The sequence below is a fragment of the Pleurodeles waltl genome, chromosome 3_1 (genome assembly GCF_031143425.1).
Source record: "Pleurodeles waltl isolate 20211129_DDA chromosome 3_1, aPleWal1.hap1.20221129, whole genome shotgun sequence".
Lineage (NCBI taxonomy): Eukaryota > Metazoa > Chordata > Amphibia > Caudata > Salamandridae > Pleurodeles > Pleurodeles waltl.
The window spans coordinates 844,014,644-844,035,512 of record NC_090440.1 but is presented as its reverse complement, the minus strand read 5'-3'; the positions used below and the strand labels follow the sequence as shown (position 1 = coordinate 844,035,512).

The window sequence follows — 20,869 nt, the reverse complement described above, 5'->3', positions numbered from 1 at the left end:
ATAAAATCCATTTTGTCTTTTATCCCTTCACTGGAGAGTGTATGACCCAAGAATTCAACTGAAGCAACTCTTATTTTCCATTTATTTTTCTTGATAGTAAGACCCACACCCTTAAGTTTATTTAAAATCAATCTCAAATTGTGATTACGTTATTCTTCAACAGCCCATATATCAAAATATCATCTTGAAAGCAAATCATCTTATCCACTCCTTTAAGAACATGCTGCATGATTCTCTGGAATGCTGCAATGGCAGAAGCTAGCCCAAAGGGCATTCGCAAGAACTTGTATGTTCTGGAATGTGCGGTGAAAGCTGTGAGTATTTGTGATTCTGGATGGAGCACAACCTTGTGGTTTGCCGATGACAGATCTAAAACTGTGAACTATTTTGCATTATGTATGACACTCAGCATCTCATTGATTTTTGGAAGTGAATGTCTAGCCACTCAAATGTTTGTATTCAAACTTCTCAAATCACCATAAAGGCAATTGCCTTCTTTCTTAGAGGTCAACACTTTTGGAGCCAACCGTTCAGATCTTTCCACTGCCTCTATAATACCTTGTTCTTCCAATCTCTTTAACTCTTCTTTTAAAGGTGCGCCCATCAAAAGAGAAATTAACCTAGTTTGCTAAGCAACAGGTGTTGCATTCGATGTTAGCTTGATTTTGTGCAAGTAGCTTTTTATTTACCCAATTTGTCATCAAACACTTGTAGATATTCTTCATATATATGTCTCTCCCTACTAGAGATCTGTCTACTAAGAACTTGCTCTTCATTTGTAGGATCTAATGTTATGCCTGAATCTCTTTGGTGTTTCCATCCTAACAAATTACATCCTTCTTTGCTGACATAAACCTTTCCTATGGTGTGTCTGTTCTTAAAGGAAATACACATCCTTACCAGTCCCTATTATTACCACCCCCCACCCCCCCGGGCGGACACCCGGACTCCCTAGAATGTACTTCTTTTCTTGAGATATATCCTGGAAAGCGTGACTGTTAATCAACATGTAAGGTGAATATGAATTAGCATATACCTTGACCATCTTTCCATCTAATGTAATGTCACATGAGAGATTTCTCTTTTTTCATTATCTTCCTGATTGTAAACCAGAAAAATCAACTTGTCCTCCTCTTTGAATTCAAAATAATCTACATTAACAATATGTATGTTTTTCTCATTATCTGCAAGTTTACTGATTTTAGCAAAATGCCCATTCTTAATGCATTTTTTGCACCCAACTGTTTTTGCAGGACATTTTGGACAGTTGGCGAGATGATCAGCAGTACCACACCTAGTAACATTTCAACTTATCATTCTTGCTCTTAAACGTAGCCTGTTTCTCCTCATAAATGTTACAAACGTTTTACTCATAAATCAATATGCCAATATTTTTTTTTAATCTTCGGAGTCCTCTTTAGTCATTTTCATCCCTTTTACACAAATAGCAGTATGCTCTATACTCTTGGCTATGTTTATTGCTTCTCCCAGATCAGAATTTTGAGTTAAACATTTCTCCAGAACTTTATGATCATTAGTACACCAGACCAGTTAATCTATGATTAACGAGTCAGTAAGGGGACCAAACTCACCTGTGGCTCACAGGCTTCCTAAAGCTGCAATATATGATGTTACTTTTCCATTCCTATTTTGTGCTCTATTAAAATATTTATGTTTCTCCAGTACTATGTTTATCTTTTCTGTAAAAGGAGCTTCCAATTTCTTCAAGGTATTGACACATTTATTTTCCTCTTCATCCTCAGCAACATTTCTAGTACCATCACTATTTTGTGCAGTAAAATGTGTTGTTTTCTTACAGAGGAAAATTTCTGGCCCTCAATTGCAATTAAAAAGGAGTTAAAAAATGTTATCCAGCTGTCCCAGGATATCTCCAGTTCACCCTTCTCATTTAAAAAAGGTGGGGACTGCTGCAGCCATTTCCACTTTTTTCCATGTCAGGACTATTTCACAAAGTATTGCTATCACTATACTTAAATCTTAATAACTGTGACTCAATGTACACAGTCCTCCTAAGAAATATGACTTTAATAAAGGTTTACCTAACATAAAACAATGCCCCTTTAATAACCTTCTCAGCGGAGAGTACAGTAGTCCTTATAATGCAGTCAGTACCCTTAATACACTGATCAGTGCATAAATATGACTGCATTATTCATGAAATAATACTTCAACTGTAATAGTATGAAAATATATGACCACATTATCAATGGAATGATGCTTTAACTTTAATGCCATGAGCTTCCGATTTATTAAAAACCTTGTCTTTAAGATGCAGACACAAATCTTAATGATATCCTCGCCTTTAAGAGAAAATGGTTTTGATTCCCCCGATAACAATCTGGGCGTGAACAAAAGGTGGGGATAGAGATTTCCTCTTTTCTCCTGTCGCTCTGGTCTGATGCAATCTCCCCAAGAACAATTGTGTGAAGGGAGGTCAGAGTCCTTGAGTTTTCTGATAATGCTGCTTGAATATTCTATCTCTGCCAATCAGCTCCCAGCAGCGCCACCTTCTGTAAAACTACTTGTATTCCCCACTGAGAGTGTGTCTCCTCAGCATGAGTTGTGATTCGCCCCTTGGTGAACAGCCTCCTGTTGTTAAGGGTTTCGCTTCACTTTTGGAAGTGCATCTCCTCAGCATGAGTTGCGGCTCCTCCCAGGAAGCCGCTCCCTACGATTAAGGGTTTCCCTTCACTATTCCTTGGTATCTCCTCAGAGTGTGTTGTTGCTTACCAGCACACTGCTGGCAAATCCAGAAGCCATGATTCACAATGCCACTAGATTAGGTGCTCAATAACGTCTCTTCCAAAGCATTGTGTTACTATACCCGGCAAACCTCTGGCAATATCACGCAGCATAAACTTGATGAAAAGCCCAAATAAAAGAATGTGTAATAATGTCCATTGGCCAATGTTTCTTCCTTATTTCTTCTCCAGACGTTTTTGTGGAAATAAATAAAGACACCACTTCACCCGCTCTACATGGTTTACTGTCCACACATTGCTATACAAAAAGGCAGATTTAACCACTCCAATGATGCACATAAACCAGGTGATGCTGGATGACAAACGTCTCACATATATTAAATTTATATTCTCCTCTGTACAACTAGGAAGCACTTCTCTCACAAGGTGCCTTCTCCGCAGCACAAGCTAAGATAGATCAGGAGAACTCAATTGGGACCTACCCATCGGAGGAAGAGTTTCTATCCAGCAGCTTCTCAGCTGATGAGACCTGAAAAGTAAGCAAGGACCTTATAGTATCCGCAGGAATGACAGCGCACTGCTGTCCCCTGCATTATCACCATTGAAAAGAAGAAAGGAACAATTTTGTAGTGGTCCCCAGATTCCCATAATGATTCATGGGGGGTCCCCGGGTTCCAGTAATTATAAAGTGGGGATCCACAGAAGTCAAAAAGTTGGGAACCATTGTGCTAAAAGGCTAGCACCATCTTGGGGGTTGTTAAAAACACGTACGAAATGCCAACATTTGAAACTTAATGACAAATTACTACTATCTTTTTTTTAAACATTGAATCTAGTCTAGGGGCGGTGGATTGATGAGATAACTGTGAAAGTTCTAGGTTTCAACAACTTCTCTTTTTCATCTAGTACATTGTTCCTTAAGCTTTTATTCTTAAATCTTATTGTATTACCTAGGCTAGGTAGAATCACCTCCCTGTGTATCCTTACTGGAGGGAATAGCCGGACATACAGTATAGCCATGGAAAGTATAGTATGGGAAGGTGGTGGGCCTGTTAGATGTGCCCTAGTCTCTGGGCGGCTCCTCCACTAGGGCGGAGGAGCGTTGCCCCTCTGACAGCAGAGGTAGCTGCAAAACCTTTAAAAGAAAAGGATGATAAACATTGTTTATGTTTATGAGTGACAAGTAAGTACATTTAGCTCTTTTGCCTTCCTTGTGCAAGGTGAGTAGGCTAATGGTTGCAGGAGACCTCACAGTTTAAAAGAGTCCTAGTGAGTGAGGTATAAACAGTAGGCTGTCCTGTAACACCTCTCAAAGTATCCCACTGAAACTGCCCACCTGTCATCACTTGCTGTTGCTGGGATATATCAATGCATAGAGAGTTTCCCCACATAGGGCCTGATTTAGATTTTGGTGCACGGGTTACTCGTCACAACAGTGACCGATATCCCATTTGCTGAAATGTAAATTCAAAAGGAAACAATGGGATTTATATTTCGGCAGACCAGATGTCCGTCACAGTTGTGACGAGTAACTCGCCTGCCGAAATTTAAATCAGGCCCATAGTCCTCTATATTGTTTATCTCCTTTTCATACAGTTCTTTAGATCATTATTAGTTTTCAGCATAGATCAAACATCCAACATAGATCAGTTACGTCCGACCAATAGTCACCTTCCCGAGCCCCGAGGGAATTGCTTTACTGGTCATGCAAACCACTTGGCCACGCTAGGGATTGTTTTGTAGGATGGGTTCTGCCTCACGTACTGGCATGCTTTGCAGTAATACACAGTCCAGTCAAATTCACCTATAACTTTAAAATTCCTTCTCCAGTCAAAATAGCGTTTGTACTTCTCATTGTCTGAGTCTAAGAGGTTCAGGTAATCTGCTAATTCCTGTGCACTTGAAAAGTCGTCCACATGGATGAAGGCCTCAGCAGGCAGGAAGAGTTCGTAGTTCTCTCGTGTGGGGCCAAGAACAACTGGCACCGTTCCAGAGAGCAGGGCATTGTCCCAAAGCTTCTCTGTAATGTAGTCCTGGTACTCAGAGTTCTCGAAAGACAAGTAGAATTTGTACTGGGAAATGGTGAAATGTTTCTGGTCTGTATCCAGTTGTTGACTTATCCGCCCAAAGATATCTACTTGTATGTGCTTCTGCAGCTCCTCATAATACTGCACACGTCGGGAGCCAGGATTCCAGTTACTGATGACCCATGACACCAGCTTGGATTTGGCTGGGATGCTGAAGTTCTGAGGCTCTTTAAGCATCACCAGCGAGCCATAAGGGGTGAAAATATCAGAGTCCCGTCTGTAGCTCATGGTGAGATTAATTAGGTTGCTCATAATTTCTAGGTTTCCGACATTGCTTGGGGACTCCATATTGTACCAAACCCACTGTTGAGTGGGAAACCTTGGTATTTGGAGTAGTTGCTCTCTTGAATGTGACACATCCCGGTGATGGAAAATCACAGCATCTGCTCGATTGTACCATCTGTGGTCTTCTGTCAAGAAGCAGCCTGAAATCCCAAAAAATGAGTAACACTTATCCAAGGGAATCCTCTCCCCAAATGGCCAAGTCCATAAAAGGATGGTCACCTTTGTCATCCCTTCATCTGTGACATGCTTGTCCTTTTCAGATGGGCAGGCGAAGAGACGTGAGTCACTGGATGTCTGTACATAAAGAAACACAGAGACGGCAGTGATGAACTGCAAGAGGAAAAGGAACAAGATCTTTCTGGTAGAAGGTGTAGTCGACGTCGATTCCATATCAATGCCTGGAGAAGAGAAAAAAGGAGGATTTAAATCATTAAACAAGCTGGGCCAACCTTTCCATTGAGAGTCGCTAAATTAATTTTAATCTATTTCTAAAGTAAATTACTCACCTGCTCAAAACCAATTCACATGTGACAAGTCTCAAGTGCTCGTTTATTGATAAACAATATGAAGCTTTACGAAATTCTACAAGAACTACAAAACAGTCAAACATAGACATTGCCCCCGCAAGTAGCAACCCCTGCAAATTCTTTAACAACGAAAGGATAATAAACTAAGTTTATTGTCCTTTCATTGTTAAAGGGGTCAGATGATGAGCATTGAGGGGAGTGCACTGTGTACTCCCGTCAGTGGGCATGTGTGTTTGGCCAGCCGTCTCGGGCCAGCCAAACACACATGCACACTGTGCTCTCTCTCAAACCCAGCACTGTGTTGCTAGCCTGTGAGAGGGCAGGCACAGGCTCCCATAGAAAGAGGAAAAATGGGAAGAAATAATATTATTGTTCCCATCTGCATCACTCTTACACCACCCCTGAGGTGGTGTAGGAATCTGATGCATTCACAGACTTGTAACTCTGGGAATGTGTCAGATTTCTTCAGGTTCCATGGGTGTTTTATGGGAACACCCCAAGCAACACACATGGAAGGCCTCTTTTACACAGTGTTATGCATGAAAGGGATCCATAGTTACAAAAAGCCATGCACGGTGGCCTGGTAAATATGGGCTGGCACACTGTGCCACCGGAGCATAAAAAAAGATGCTTCGGTGGCACATTGTGACGCTAGGGCCTTGTAAACTAGGCCCTTAGGGCCTCATTTACAAGACCTGTGGCGCAGGGCAGTGCAGCAAGTACCTTGCTGCGCCACCAGGAAAGGGCAGAAGTGCTCTGTGTCTTCAAGATTCAGTGCAGTTCTGGCCTCTCCCCCTGTACTGGTACACAAATTGCTGCCTAGCACCAACGCCGGCCACCTTTGTGCAAGGGTGCCTGCATTGTGAGAATGATTGTTTTTGTGGAGGAAGTGACACCTTTCTGCACATAAACAACCACAAGAGGTGTTTCCTCTTTCTATGTGTGCTGCAGAACGCTGCACACACAGAAAGAGGAAAAATTAGGAAAAATAAAGATATTTCTCCCTGTTGCGTCATTCTTATGCCCCCCCCCTGAGGTGGTGTAGGAATCGGATACATCACCCAGACTTGCAAATCTGGGAATGCATTGGATTCTTTCAGGTTTCATGGGTGTTGTGTAGAAACACTCCAAGCAATACCTATGGAAAGCCCCTTTCACGCATTGTTACGTGTGAAGGTGGTCCATATTTACAATGCTATGAAAAGCAACGCAAGATGGCTTTGCATGACCTTGGAAATGTGGACTGGCACACTGCACCACCGGAGCATAAAAAAAATGATGCTCCAGTGGTGCAGTGTGCCGCCAAGGCCTTGCAAGTGAGACCCTTATTTTTTAACCAGCATTTCAATGTGAATGGCCCCTCCATGGAAATGTGACCAGTTGACAGCTACCATCGCTGCCCCTGCTGTGGGTATTGGAGGGCTCAGCTTCAAACTGCCAAGTTAAAAAAAAAAGATGAACACAGACATGCCCATGCACTACATGCTCACAGCTAGCAACTGTACTTAATATGGATATGATTCTCATTGAATCACTTTATATGTCTTTTTATTACACATATAGGAATCTTCCATGCTGTGATAGTACTGGCTATTTTACCATGTCAACATATTTGAACGGGAAGTTCAAATTGGGCTATCATTTCATTATAAGGAGGGCCTGGGACATGTCTCAGCCAGTGATATTATGAGGGATTTTAAAGCAGGGCGCTCAAAAGCCATGGCAGAGGCATATAGCACGTGACTCCCCCACCATGAGCCTCACAACATGTTTCCTCGCATATAATGGGCCCTGCTGCCACTCTATAGCTCATAGCACTGACCACGCCCTCACGATACTGTAGAGTTTCTTAAAATGTCAAGTTTGGGTGCAAGTGGGACAGAGCTCTTCAATTCCCCAAGGCCGTGTCCCGCAACTCCTGATTCAAGAGTATCCAATTTTACATACTCCACGGGGCATGTTTTACCCCCGGCATAACTGAATCCCCTCTTTCCCAACACTCAAGCTAGTTGCCCATGATGCCACACTCCAGGTGTCAATTTCAAACATATGCTTTGGTTGTGTTCCACCCTCCACAGCTACTGGCATTCCATCCATTCCACCCTACAGATTTATTGATGTGGGAGGTATGCTTCCTCGACATTTTCAAATGTACAAAACAGCACAAGATTTTCACCCACTTTGCCTCATTGGTACTCCTCCTAGCCAAGCGCACTTACACTGCACTGGCGATCCCCTGCTGCCCCTCCTGTGGCTGCATGGTATGAGGTGATGCAGAAATGGGGCACTGCTGAAGAGAATGTTTTCTGATATGAAAAGGTGAGGCACCTCTATAAGCACCCAGTGGGCCACTGTGCTAGCACACTTTCACCAAAAGGTGGACACAGATGGTCTTCCCCATCACTACATTCACCCCACACACCTGGCACAAACTCCAGCGATCCTAGTTACCGCCACCCACCCAGTTCACATTAGTTAATTTCCAAGCGCACCCTTCCACCCTCAACATCACTTTGCCTGGGTTAGCTACGGTATTGACAACTGACACTTTTCTCCATTTTCACTCATTTAGGACGTTCTGCCCGCCCATTTATATCCTTAGTATCACCTTACCCTTGTGTCCAAGTTGATGAGATCCCCCCACAACAACTTCCCCCTGTTGTATTCTAATATCCCTGTCAATACCTGGAACACTCACACACATACAAGTGCTCCCACCTTAATTGCAGTTAAATGTCGTTATGTTGTCACCTTTATGTTACAAACTCTGTATGCGTTTGTTCTCTGCATATTAAACCTCAATAAATTTGTTTTGTTTTTTTAAATGAGGGTTTTAATGCGGGATTACCTTACAAGCAAGGTCGAGCTGATAACGTTTCTCTACAGTTGATAAGACTAAAGGGCCACCAAAGAGGTGGGAATGAGTGGCGGCAGGTCTATGGCCAAGCAAACAGCAACATTTATCTTCCTAAATTTGTACTCTGGCCGACCAGGCAATTTATCTGAAATGATCTTGCAGCAGGTGTATCAGTCAATCAGTCTATCAACAAGAAGGCCGGAGTCTTCTGGGAAGAGGAATGCCCCCTTCACTGCATAGCACATGTAAGAATGACAGTTGGCACTGGACTAAGGAAGAGGTGAGGCCGGCTGTGGGTACTTCCCAAGCAAGCAATCACAAGACAGGGGTCTGAATGCCAATAGGTGATTGTGGCAAGAGTGTGTCAACAGGGGTGGACAGCTGATGTGGGAGGGCCTGGGAATGGCCACAGCCATCTTTGGCAGACAATCAGACATTAGAGGCACCACACATGGATGACTGAGGCCCCTATCAGTTAAGCGTGGAATAAGCAATGGGTGAATCCCAGGCGGACCATGAAACAAGGAGATGAATGCAAGTCCTGCCCAGACCTGGGAACTGGAGAAGAAAGAAAGAATAAATAGGGGATGCTGCAGCTTCTTAAAAGGGACTGATGTGCTCCAGGCTGGTGGTGGACCGAAGCCTGGGCTAAGGACAGGCCTAACTTTTGAGCTACATGGCACTGCACATCTATATTTTACTAGTTAACACTTGAAGGTGAAGCAAGAAGTGCTGCAACGCGTATTTCTGAATGGGTTCCCACAAAAGGAGGTGCTATCTGATGCCATTGGGTGTCCCGGTGATAATAAACTAAATAAATGTGATTGGTGGGTGCTGTCCCACTTACTGCATGGGCTCAACTTTGCATGGTCATTAACCCCTTCTGTGCCCAGGACGTCATGGTTACGTCCTGCGGCACAGTGCTTGTGTGCCCAGGACGTAACCATTACGTCCTGGGCACAGAGCCCAGAGGGAGTGCTAGCGCTCCCTCTGTGGGGTTGCCCCCCACCCCCCCAAGGCAGGGATGGAAGGGGAAGCCCTTCCTCTTCCTCCCCCTTCCACCCCGACCCCCCGTGACGTCAGAAGCCTCCTTATCGGAAGAAAAATGCCCAGCATTTTTCTTCCGATCACGTGGAGGAGGCCTGAGAGGCTTCAAAGGGAAGGAAAGAAATGTCCTTCCCCTTGAGGTCTCTCTGAGCGTTTTAGCAGCCGGATTGCAAAGCAATCCGGCTGCTAAAATGCCCACTAGACACCAGGGATTTATTTTTTGTTGGAAATTGGCATAAGGGGAGCGACCCCTTGGGCAAGGGTCGCTCCCAGGGGGGGGCATTTTTTTTTAAAGGTCCTCTAGGCACAAGGGATCTTTTTTTTTTTTTTAGAGTTGGGGAGCGACCCCTTAGGCAAGGGTCGCTCCCCTAGGGGGCAAATTATATTTAGGCCATTTCTGCCAATCTGCCCCCAAGGGGGATAGAAACCACTAGACACCAGGGAGGTTTTTTTTCCGTGAATTTCATGCAAGGAGAGCGACCCCGTAGGCAAGGGTCATTCCTCTGGGGGGAACATTTATTTTAGGCCATTTATGCCCCCCTGGGGGGCAGATCAGCCTATTTTAATTAGGCCGATCTGCCCCCAGGGGGGGGCAGAAACCACTAGGCACCGGGGATTTTTTTTTGTGTTGTTGTTTTACAGATGGGGAGCGACCCCTTAGGCAAGGGTCGCTCCCCTGGAGGGGCAAATTGTATTTAGGCCATTTCTGCCCCCTTTGGGCGCAGATCAGCCAATTTTAGGTCAATCTGTCCCCAAGGGGGGCAGAAACCACTAGGCACCGGGGATTCTTTTTTTTGCGCCAATGTCATGCAAGGGGAGCAACCCCGTAGGCAAGGGTCGCTCCCCAGTGGGGTGGGGGTGCGGGGGGCAAATTTATTTTAGGCTGTTTCTGCCCCCAGGGGAGGCAGAAACCTCTAGGCGCCAGGGCTAATTTTTTTTGTGTTTTTTTTTTTTGTTTGTTAGTTTTTTTAGAGATGGGGAGCGGCCCATTAGGTAAGGGTCGCTCCCCTGGGGGGAAAATTTTATTTAGACCATTTCTGCCCCCCTTGGGGGTAGATCGGCCAATTTTAGGTCAATCTGCCGCACCGGGGATCTTTTTTTTTGAGCCAATGTCACCAAGGGCAGCGACCCCGTAGGCAAGGGTCGTTCCCCAGGGGGTGGGGGGCGGGGTGCAGGGTGGCAAATATATTTTAGGCCATTTCTGCTCCCCCGAGGGCAGATCGGCCTATTGTTATTAGGCCGATCTGCCCCCAGGGAGGCAGAAGCCTCTAAGCGCCAGGGATACATTTTTTGGGGATTTTTTATTTCTTTTGTTTTTTAGAGGTGGGAAGCGACCCCTTAGGCAAGGGTCGCTACCCGGGGGGGGCAAATTTATTTTAGGCCTTTTATGCCCTCCCCCGGGGGCAGATTCCCCTATTGCTATTAGGCCGAACTGCCCCCGGGGGGGCAGAAGCCTCTAGGTGCCAGGGATACAAAATATTTTGTTTTTTGTTTAGTTTTTTTAGAGGTGGGGAACGACCCCTTAGTCAAGGGTCGCTCCCCTGGGGGGCAAATTATATTTAGGCCATTTCTGCCAATCTGCCCCCAAGGGGGATAGAAACCACTAGACACCAGGGAGGTTTTTTTTTCCGTGAATTTCATGCAAGGAGAGCGACCCCTTAGGCAAGGGTCATTCCTCTGGGGGGAACATTTATTTTAGGCCATTTATGCCCCCCTGGGGGTCAGAACAGCCTATTTTAATTAGGCCGATCTGCCCCCAGGGGGGGCAGAAACCACTAGGCACCGGGGATTTTTTTTTGTGTTGTTGTTTTACAGATGGGGAGCGACCCCTTAGGCAAGGGTCGCTCCCCTGGAGGGGCAAATTGTATTTAGGCCATTTCTGCCCCCTTTGGGCGCAGATCAGACAATTTTAGGTCAATCTGTCCCCAAGGGGGGCAGAAACCACTAGGCACCGGGGATTCTTTTTTTTGCGTCAATGTCATGCAAGGGGAGAAACCCCGTAGGCAAGGGTCGCTCCCCAGGGGGGTGGGGTTGCGGGGGGCAAATTTATTTTAGGCCGTTTCTGCCCCCAGGGGAGGCATAAACCTCTAGGCGCCAGGGCTAATTTTTTTTGTGTTTTTTTTTTTTGTTTGTTAGTTTTTTTAGAGATGGGGAGCGGCCCATTAGGTAAGGGTCGCTCCCCTGGGGGGCAAATTGTATTTAGACCATTTCTGCCCCCCTTGGGGGTAGATCGGCCAATTTTAGGTCAATCTGCCGCACCGGGGATCTTTTTTTTTGAGCCAATGTCACCAAGGGCAGCGACCCCGTAGGCAAGGGTCGTTCCCCAGGGGGTGGGGGGCGGGGTGCAGGGTGGCAAATATATTTTAGGCCATTTCTGCTCCCCCGAGGGCAGATCGGCCTATTGTTATTAGGCCGATCTGCCCCCAGGGAGGCAGAAGCCTCTAAGCGCCAGGTATACATTTTTGGGGGATTTTTTATTTCTTTTGTTTTTTAGAGGTGGGAAGCGACCCCTTAGGCAAGGGTCGCTACCCGGGGGGGGGGGGCAAATTTATTTTAGGCCTTTTATGCCCTCCCCCGGGGGCAGATTCCCCTATTGCTATTAGGCCGAACTGCCCCCGGGGGGGCAGAAGCCTCTAGGTGCCAGGGATACAAAATATTTTTTTTTTTGTTTTTGTTTTGTTTTTTTAGAGGTGGGGAACGACCCCTTAGTCAAGGGTCGCTCCCCTGGGGGGGCAAATTGTATTTATACTATTTCTGCCCCCCTTGGGGGCAGGTCGGCCGATTTTTGTTAGGCCAATCTGCTCCCATGGGGGCAGAAACCACTTAGGCACTCGGGATTGGTGTGTGTGTTTTCTTTAGGGGGGCAGCCCCTAGGGTAAGGGTCACTCCCCATGGGGGCACATTACTGTTGCCCATATCTGCCCCCCATTGGGGGCAGATGGGCCTATTTTTGGAAGGCCCATCTGCCCCCAAGGGGGGGCAAAAAGCCCACCAGAGGCCAGGGAAGTTTTTTTTTCAAAAATAAGAGGGTGGGGATATGGCCATACCCTCACCCCAAATAAATGGGGCCAAAGTTGTTCTGCCCACCAGTGGGCAGATGGGGCAGTTTCCCCTGATCCACATCCCGGGGTGGGCAGAAAGTCTACTAGATGCCAGGGAATTTAAAAAAAATATATATATATATTGGGGTGGTGGCTACCAACCAGTGTGGGCCTTGTTACGCCCCCATCTCAACTGGAGGGGGTAACAGTCTTTCAGCTCTCCCCCGCACTCTAAAACATCTTATCCCACAGCAAGCAAGAAGACATTTGATTATTTTGGGTTTTAGTTTTACTTTTGGGCCATGAGAGCTTGGCTTACTCTTAAAATTGTCCCACTTGGAAGGGTGAGGGCTGCACTTTATGGACTTTGGGACGCTGCCATGTAGAAAAATCCACAAAACCTAGACACATCTGAAAACTAAACATCGGGTGATTCCAGGGTGGTGTGTTTCACATGCACCCCGCACCATTTTTGTACCCACAATCTCCTGCAAACCTCCAACTTCGCTGGAAATCACACATTTTTCCCACACTAAAAACTATTTGGCCCCCTGGGGAACGACCCTTGCCTAAGGGGCCGCTCCCCTCATGACAATTACAATATAAACTAAATTTCCTTGGTGTCTAGTGGGCATTGCTGCTGCAAATGCTGAGAATTACATGAAAGGAGAGGAAGGCCCTTCCTCTCCTTTCATGCCTTTCTCAGCCCCTCCAGTGATCGGAACAGAAATGCAAAAGCATTTCTCTTCCAATCCGCCAGGCCTCTGATGAGGTCAGTGTGCAATCATGCGCTGATGTCATCAAACGCCAGGGGGGAAGGTGCCTGCCCTCGGGGGGAGTACTAGGGCTTCCCCCAAAGGCCGGTACACTGACCTAATGAGTACGTCCGTGGCACCTGAGAGGTGCCGCCACGGACGTAACCATTACGTCCGTGGCGTACAAAGGGTTAAAACTAGACTATTTATGTATACATGAATATGCAGAGTTTTGATGTTTACATGTAATGGTTTTAAGTAATCAATCATGAATAAATAAATCATAAAATTAAAGATGATGGTGTTCCACTGCCTAAAAAGATAAAGGGCCTGATTTTGACCCTGGCGGACGGCGGAGGCCGTCCGCCAAGGTACCGCCGCTGAATGACCGCACCGCGGTCAAAAGACCGCAGCGGCCATTTAGACATTGCCGGCCCAGAGGAAATGCCCCTGCAACGAGGACGCCGGCTCAGAATTGAGCCGGCGTAGTTGCAGGGGTGCGACGGGTGCAGTTTGCACCCGTCGCGTATTTCAGTGTCTGCTTAGCAGACACTGAAATACTTTGCGGGGCCCTCTTACGGGGGCCCATGCCGTGGCCCATGCCATTGGCATGGGCACGGCAGGGGCCCCCAGGGGCCCCGCGGCACCCCCTACCGCCATCCTGTTCCTGGCGGGCGAACCGCCAGGAACAGGATGGCGGTAGGGGGTGTCAGAATCCCCCATGGCGGCGCAGCAAGCTGCGCCGCCATGGGGGATTCTAAGGGCAGCGGTAAACCGGCGGGAGACCGCCGGTTTGCCTCTTCTGACCGCGGCTGAACCGCCGCTGTCAGAATGCCCTGCAGGGCACCGCCGGCCTGTCGGCGGTGCTCCCGCCGACCCTGGCCCCGGCGGTCTTAGACCGCCGGGGTCAGAATGACCCCCAAAGATGTCTAAAATGTCTACTACCTAATAGCCGATTAATAAAGTTAATTGATGAGATATTTTATGATTATTTAAAAATAATCAGGTGGGGAGGCTGTCAGATTTTTCTTATGTGCAAATTTTGGATGACAAATTATTTGTGTAAATTAGTGATTTTAATTATGCACATGGTCATAAACAATGAATTAATGAAGATGCCCTTGAACATACTTGATTATATTGATCAGAAGTGTGATTAATAAAAATAGTATAGGTATGCCACATTTTCATGTAAGATTCTATTTTATTAGAATGGATGAAATTTCTGGTGTTCTGCTCATCTTGCTGCTGCTAATTCCCTCCTCCCATCCAGGAACGCTCTGCAAGTTTTCTCTCCCCCCAATTACACAGAGCACAGAATACTTTGATAGAACTCCTGGTTGTCTTTAGAAAAGGTGTATTGTGAATAAAACATAATTCAATGACATTTTGATTGAGAAATGTTTCTGACTGTATTATACATCTCCAGAGGGCAGTTGCTAAGGAGGCAAATGGAAGGATTTATTTTACCTTACAAAGTGGGTTAGTGCTAAGAGCTTTAATTATTATAGCTGCTTTTAATTTGTCAGTGCGACCTAACTATGATCATGTCAAGCTGAATCTGCCATTTTGCTAATTGTTTATGCATAAAATGTGTACAATCCTCCCCCCCCCAGTTTCAAAGGTTCAGAAGGTGACGTCTAATTTTCCTCCAGAGACTGTCTTATTGATTTGAAACATTCTTCTTCTCCCTTAGAATAGGGTCAGAACTATTTAGGAGTTTGACACTTGGACTCTTAAGAGATTTATTGACTTAAATAGAGATTCCTGCTCTGACTCAGATTGTGTGTTCTTAGGATGAGACTTCATGGCAATCTATGCATTTTTCTGTATTGTTTATATTAGGAATCCTGTGATAAATATTATTTTGCCTTTGAAGCTTGCCTTTTGGGCCCAACACCCTGAGTGGCTTATTACGAGGCAAAGGTAACACCTCCTTCTGTACAGGCTACCATTGTTCCTAAGCATCTGAGTTATTCACACCCGTCCCCAGGAGGATGAAAGCTGTCTGGTGGCCAGCAGCCGCGTGAGGTCACTGGACCAACCGAGCTACTGAGTGACAACTTTCTAAAAGTTGTTTTTCCTTTCAAGTGACATTAGTTTTCACTTGGGCATGACGTCAGGTTTAATGCCATGATTAATTTGATACCTTGAAGCACTCATTTTAGTAGTCTCTTTCAGACGTTAACGGGGCTGATGGGTCAGCCAGTAACTCTGTGTTAGCCAATGGAGCTAAAAACTTTTCCTCAAAAATACAATAAATGTGAAGTGATGCTATCAGGACAGATTAAAAGCATATGTCCTACTTAATAATACATAGCTCCTGCTGTCCATAGGCCTTCCTTACATACATTGTTAATGGATAAAGGGTGTTTCCATTGGTTTAAATGTCAAAGATGAACTAGCAGTTTGGAAACTGCAGCCTGGGAGCCATTTTGTATTTGGTCACACACAGGTTGCCACAACCAATGCTGAAGCCCTGGGTTGGGGGCACTCGGTCTTACATGCTCTGGGTACCATAGGTATCATATACTAAGGACCTATAAGTAAGTCTGCTTATGCCAGTTTGGGATAGCCAATTCAACATATACTTTGTATGAGGTTAGAATATTGGTACGGAGGTCTGGTTAGCAGGCCTCGGTGCACTCCCAGAATCTAAAAACCAGCAGCATCAGTCGATATTTGGGAGTGATCATGCAAAAACAGGCATTTCCTTACAGTGTTCTGATTGCTCCTTCCACTACTGCACAGTTTCCCCACTGCTCCTACACTACCCTTTTTTCTGCCTCCCTTTTACACTCACTACTTCTCTTCAGCTCGTGCACTGCTGCTACAAAGGTAGAGCCCCTCAGTTGCTGCCTATAGCACTCAGACTGGATGCTTAGCAGGTTTAGCACTATCAGTAACCATGTAAAATACAACAAGGTACTCACATAAAAAAAATTCGATTTATGTTCCAAACAACTCAGAAGATATTTATGAAAGTGTCATTATTTTTAAACTTCCCATGATGACAGACTGCACAGATTCAGATCGGGTGGAAAAGACTGACAGTATTGACTGCCACTGAAATGAACACTTACTTCAGTACCTTTTTATGTTTTGTCTCAAAAAGTATATACAGAGAAACAACATTGTTTTCGGTCTTTGTTTATTCATAGCAATTAGTGTAAAAGGAAAATTATAACAATTACAAATAATCCACCTACAGTCAATCCTCACTTTTTATTCAATAATTATTTGTTCAGACTTATAGTTTCGTTTTCCCCATCATAAATAGGGCCTGATAATCGAAACACAGTGTTCTTGTGAACTCACATATCAGTCCGTAGTCTTTCTCATGCCTCTTTCATCTAGCACAAGCCACTCCCAGTCCCTTTATTCCATGCTTGCTGGCAGAGTCTGACTGGTTTGTAGGGCAATTTGGCAGTGTCAGATAGGCTGGTATTACAGGGTAGTGGGCGGTCTGTTTTATGGCTGTTTATGAGCCGCTTTATGGTCTACTTGGCTGGATTATGTTGCAAAGGCTATATTGGGGACATGCTGAAAGCTTCCATATGAATGCAGTCCACCCATTGCTTACCACAGGCTGTGTGTTGTGTAACTCACATGTGCTTGATTTCTATATACTGGCTTTATTTGTTTTAGGCTGTCCATCGTGCCTTTGTGTCTCGCGTGGAGCACAGCCTGTTCACAAGCCTCTCTGAGTGCACTTTGTAATCTTTGATGAGTGCTTGCTTTCTCTGGGAACTCTTTTTTAATTTATTTATTTTATTTTCCATGAAGCACTCAACAGGAGTACATGTGTTTTCAATTGCCACCCATGTATACTAGGTTCACAGCGGTAAATGTGCTGTATTTCTTTGAAAAGGTTTCCTGCCTCCTATCTTTCCGTTTGACTGATTCTATCTTATCTTTATCACCGCCATTTTGCTGATCTTGCATGCCTGCGAGGAACAATGTTCTGTCTATGAGTTTGTAAATTTTGATCAGTTCTCTTTATTAACAGCAGACCTTAAAAATAATCATCTTTCATGTTTCACTCCAATGCCATAGGCACCAGAAAAAGGAGTGGGAGTGCTGAAGCACCCTAAAAATAACCATGCTGGAGTGCAGAATTAAATGAGCAATAAACAGCTGTTTAAATTTTGTTTTTACCTTTTTACATTTGATGTGCATTCCCTGAATTGTTTTAAGCAACCAGCAACGCAGTTTTAACACAGGAGTAAGAAAATCCCAATCAAAAACAAGGTTGAGATTAGCAGAGCAGGTCTCATTCACGCACAATTTAACACCATGATAAGATTTTGATTTAAATAAGCAAATACGTCTTATGAGCTTCTATTTTATATAGTGAGTATGTTAAGTATTTATACTGTATGTATGCTTGACTTGTGATGGTTTTAATTAACCTTGTCAATAAACTTGAACTTGATGTGCATTCAGAGACAGAAATCAAATGTGAGGCTGTAGGAGTTTGGTGTTACTGTTATTTCTCTGAGTGCAAAGTCAGAGGATTCATGTGTGAATTATTCTGGGTACTGGGGATGTGAAAGGAAAGGTTGTTGGATGTTATTTTTTCCTAGCACAAAACAAAATGTAAATGCCAGTAAATTAACTGTATACATATTGCATAATGTATCAGAATTAGGAAAGCACACATTTTTTCTATTAGGAAGTGTGATGGAAACAAACATTTTGATGCGATCAAAATAAATCAACACACTAGCTGAAACCGATTTCCACACATTATCGCCAGTGCGCTGTTTAGTTTTATCAGTAAAACCGTGTGTCTATGTAAAGGTAACTTAAATTGAAAGTGTGCTCTCTGTAATGGCAGTGGCTACCACACCATGCATATTCAGGTCACTCTACAACACTACCCCATTCTACAAGTGGCTGCTTCATACTTAAAAAAAATAAAATAAAATCTTTCACCCATGGCTAAAAACATTGACAAAGCCAATATTGAGCATAAGCAACACCTTTTAGCGTTGTCAATGCTTGTTACTATTGATTTTCATGATTTTAAAACAAACCTTGCCTGCTGCAAGCTCAAATCCACGCAGCCTTCATAACTTGTGAACCACTTCTAAAGCGTGTTTTTACAAGCTCAAAACTTCCTCAATTTGCAAACTTGGAGCACTTTCTTCGCTATCGAATTCACAAATGGTCTACACTTTTATTTTGGTGCCCGGCCCTATTTTCTGTGCCAGTCTGACACTGCCGGCTCACAGTTCTCCCTTTGTTACTGTCGTTCTGTCTTCCTCTTCCTTTCCCCTTTTTGTGTTGTTCTCTTGAGAAAACATTGGCGCTGGTGCCCAAAAAAGGTGTGCCGGTGGACCCCACCTGCAACCACCGGCTCAAATTAAGCGGTGGTTGGCTTAGTAAATATAAAACCAAAGATTCCAAGAATGTTTTTTTAACAGGAATCCTAGGATTGGAAAACGATATTCCTGGTGACAGGGGGTTTCTTGCTGCTCTTAAATTCAGCGCTTCCATCTGAAGTATCCTATCTCCATCACTGGGCTTTTCTGTTAGTTACCATTCCTTATCAGTGGGAGTGCGAGTCCGATAGGGTAAATGGAACCAAACCAAGACTACATCTCCCAGCCCACGTTTGGTTATTAATGAAAGACTAGGATTTGAAACATTCATGGGCGTCAATTCACCAAAATGGCAGGGATAGTAGATGTGACTTAACGCGCCCTTTAACGACTACTTTCGCTCATACTTTCCATACTTACACATACACACATACTCACACACTCTCTCACAGACACACTCTCACCCGCAAGCACGCACACAGCTTACATTTAAAAACATTTTTACCTCCTTAGCTACCATGGAAAGGCATATTCGCACCTAACTGTACCCCATTTTATTACCCTAATAGTGAATAATATATTATTCATTATTAGGGTAATAAAAAATGGCAGAAAACAAAGTAGTGAAGCCCCAACTGACGTCCATAAGGACGAGCTGCCGGTGTTCCTGGCACTGAATTTGCCACCTCTGAAGCCAGGGATCGCAAAGGCACTGCCAGGGGTGGCAGCTCCAACCCTTGGCGACCCCTAAATGACGTCCCTGGTAACATTGAGCACCAACGACATCCAGTTACATAGCTGTGCTACCAGAGCTCTCCACTTACCCGGTTCATCGCGCGCCAGCACAGCCACTGCGGGTGTTTTCGTTGAATGATCGGATCTGTAGTCCTGTCAAACCCATAGTAAAACCAGAAAGAACATTCCTAGAATAAAATAATTCCTGAACCGCATGACCTATTCACCCATGGAACTGGGAAACCTGAAACGTCTCCCCTACCTAGCAACTAGAGTACGTGTGTACGTTCCTATTTTGCACGGATGAGCTGAAGTAGCTGCAAGGAAATCTGCTGGGTTATAATAAACTCTGGGTGACTAAGCAGAAGCCCATCGGAGTGCCTGTCCGTCCAATAGCGCCACGAAACCCCATCAAGCACCGCAGTCAGGCCAAACATGTCCTGGCCACAAATGTAATATAGAATACAAAATTACCGGCTAGGAACACTGAAACCTATATTCCAATCTAACTTGTCGTCCGGTCACTGTAATAATATAATTCGCGTCACTGCCTCGCTGCACATTTGTAGATGTACCTTTAGGAAGGTGCGTTCTCCGGGGGCCCCTTGCTGTGGTCTGCACGGTTAAGGCTCCCTGCAGCCACGCTGGTGCTGTCTCGTCCTTCTGTGTGGCGTGTCACCTAGTTATCAGTCTCATCTGCCGCCCTATTGTCTTGTGCGGTCTTCCTGGGATGGGTCCCGTGTGAACATACCTTCGTGCCTTTGTATCAGTTTCAATCGCTGTGTCCCTGCGCTTCATGGCAACAGGGCGTTGCGGGCCCTCTGCAGGTGTGGTCAGTCCGCGACACTCGATAGAGGGGAGAGTGTCCCGGCTCACACCCTGCCTTCTCGTTTACAGTAATGCAACCCCTGCGCGTTACATGTGGCACCTTTAACAGGTGTGCAGGACCCATCAGGAGTCTGCAGTCAACTACGGCAATAGCGAGGCAATGCTGTGCCTCAAAATGTAGATAATCCCAGAACATGGCACAGGTGTAATCATTGAAGGGGAGGGGATCGGAGGGGGAATTAAAAAGGTAAATTTTCAGTTTGCTTATCTTTTTTTGTTTGTTTAATAATGCTTTATTGCATAAGTTAGCATACACTAGTACAATAGGATAAATACATTGTAACAAAACAAAAAATAATCATGAAGATAATTATACCCATAAAAACAATTTGTATACACACCACACTAGAATATTGTACCATAGAATAATAGAATTTTTTGTTATGTTTTAGTAAAGAAAGAAAGAAAAGAAAGTAAAGAAAAATGTAAACAATACAAATTAAAAATCACATATTTACAATAAAGCAACCATTAAGTATTAACAGTAGTATGAAAGGTCTTGTGTTGTGAAAGGAAAGAGGTGAGAGGAAGCCAAATCATGTCCCTTTTAATTAACAGTTGAGTAGTATTAGCATTTGCTCGATCCATTCTGTGATT

At 44.7% G+C, this 20,869-nt stretch overlaps 1 protein-coding gene across 1 annotated transcript; it reads right to left on the bottom strand.

The window, feature by feature from the left end:
* Nucleotides 1-65: 65 nt before the first annotated feature.
* On the bottom strand, nucleotides 66-20,278 carry LOC138284692 (3-galactosyl-N-acetylglucosaminide 4-alpha-L-fucosyltransferase FUT3-like). Its single transcript, XM_069223767.1, has 2 exons — nucleotides 19,960-20,278; nucleotides 66-5,493 (listed from the first exon to the last, which is right to left on the bottom strand). The coding sequence occupies exon 2, from the start codon at nucleotides 5,483-5,485 to the stop codon at nucleotides 4,427-4,429; it is 1,059 nt and encodes a 352-aa protein (XP_069079868.1). The 5' UTR covers nucleotides 5,486-5,493; nucleotides 19,960-20,278; the 3' UTR covers nucleotides 66-4,426.
* Nucleotides 20,279-20,869: the final 591 nt, after the last annotated feature.

Excerpts from the sequence above, each read along its gene's own strand:
- LOC138284692 (XM_069223767.1), bottom strand. The coding sequence starts at position 5,485 with ATGGAATCGACGTCGACTACACCTTCTACCAGAAAGATCTTGTTCCTT.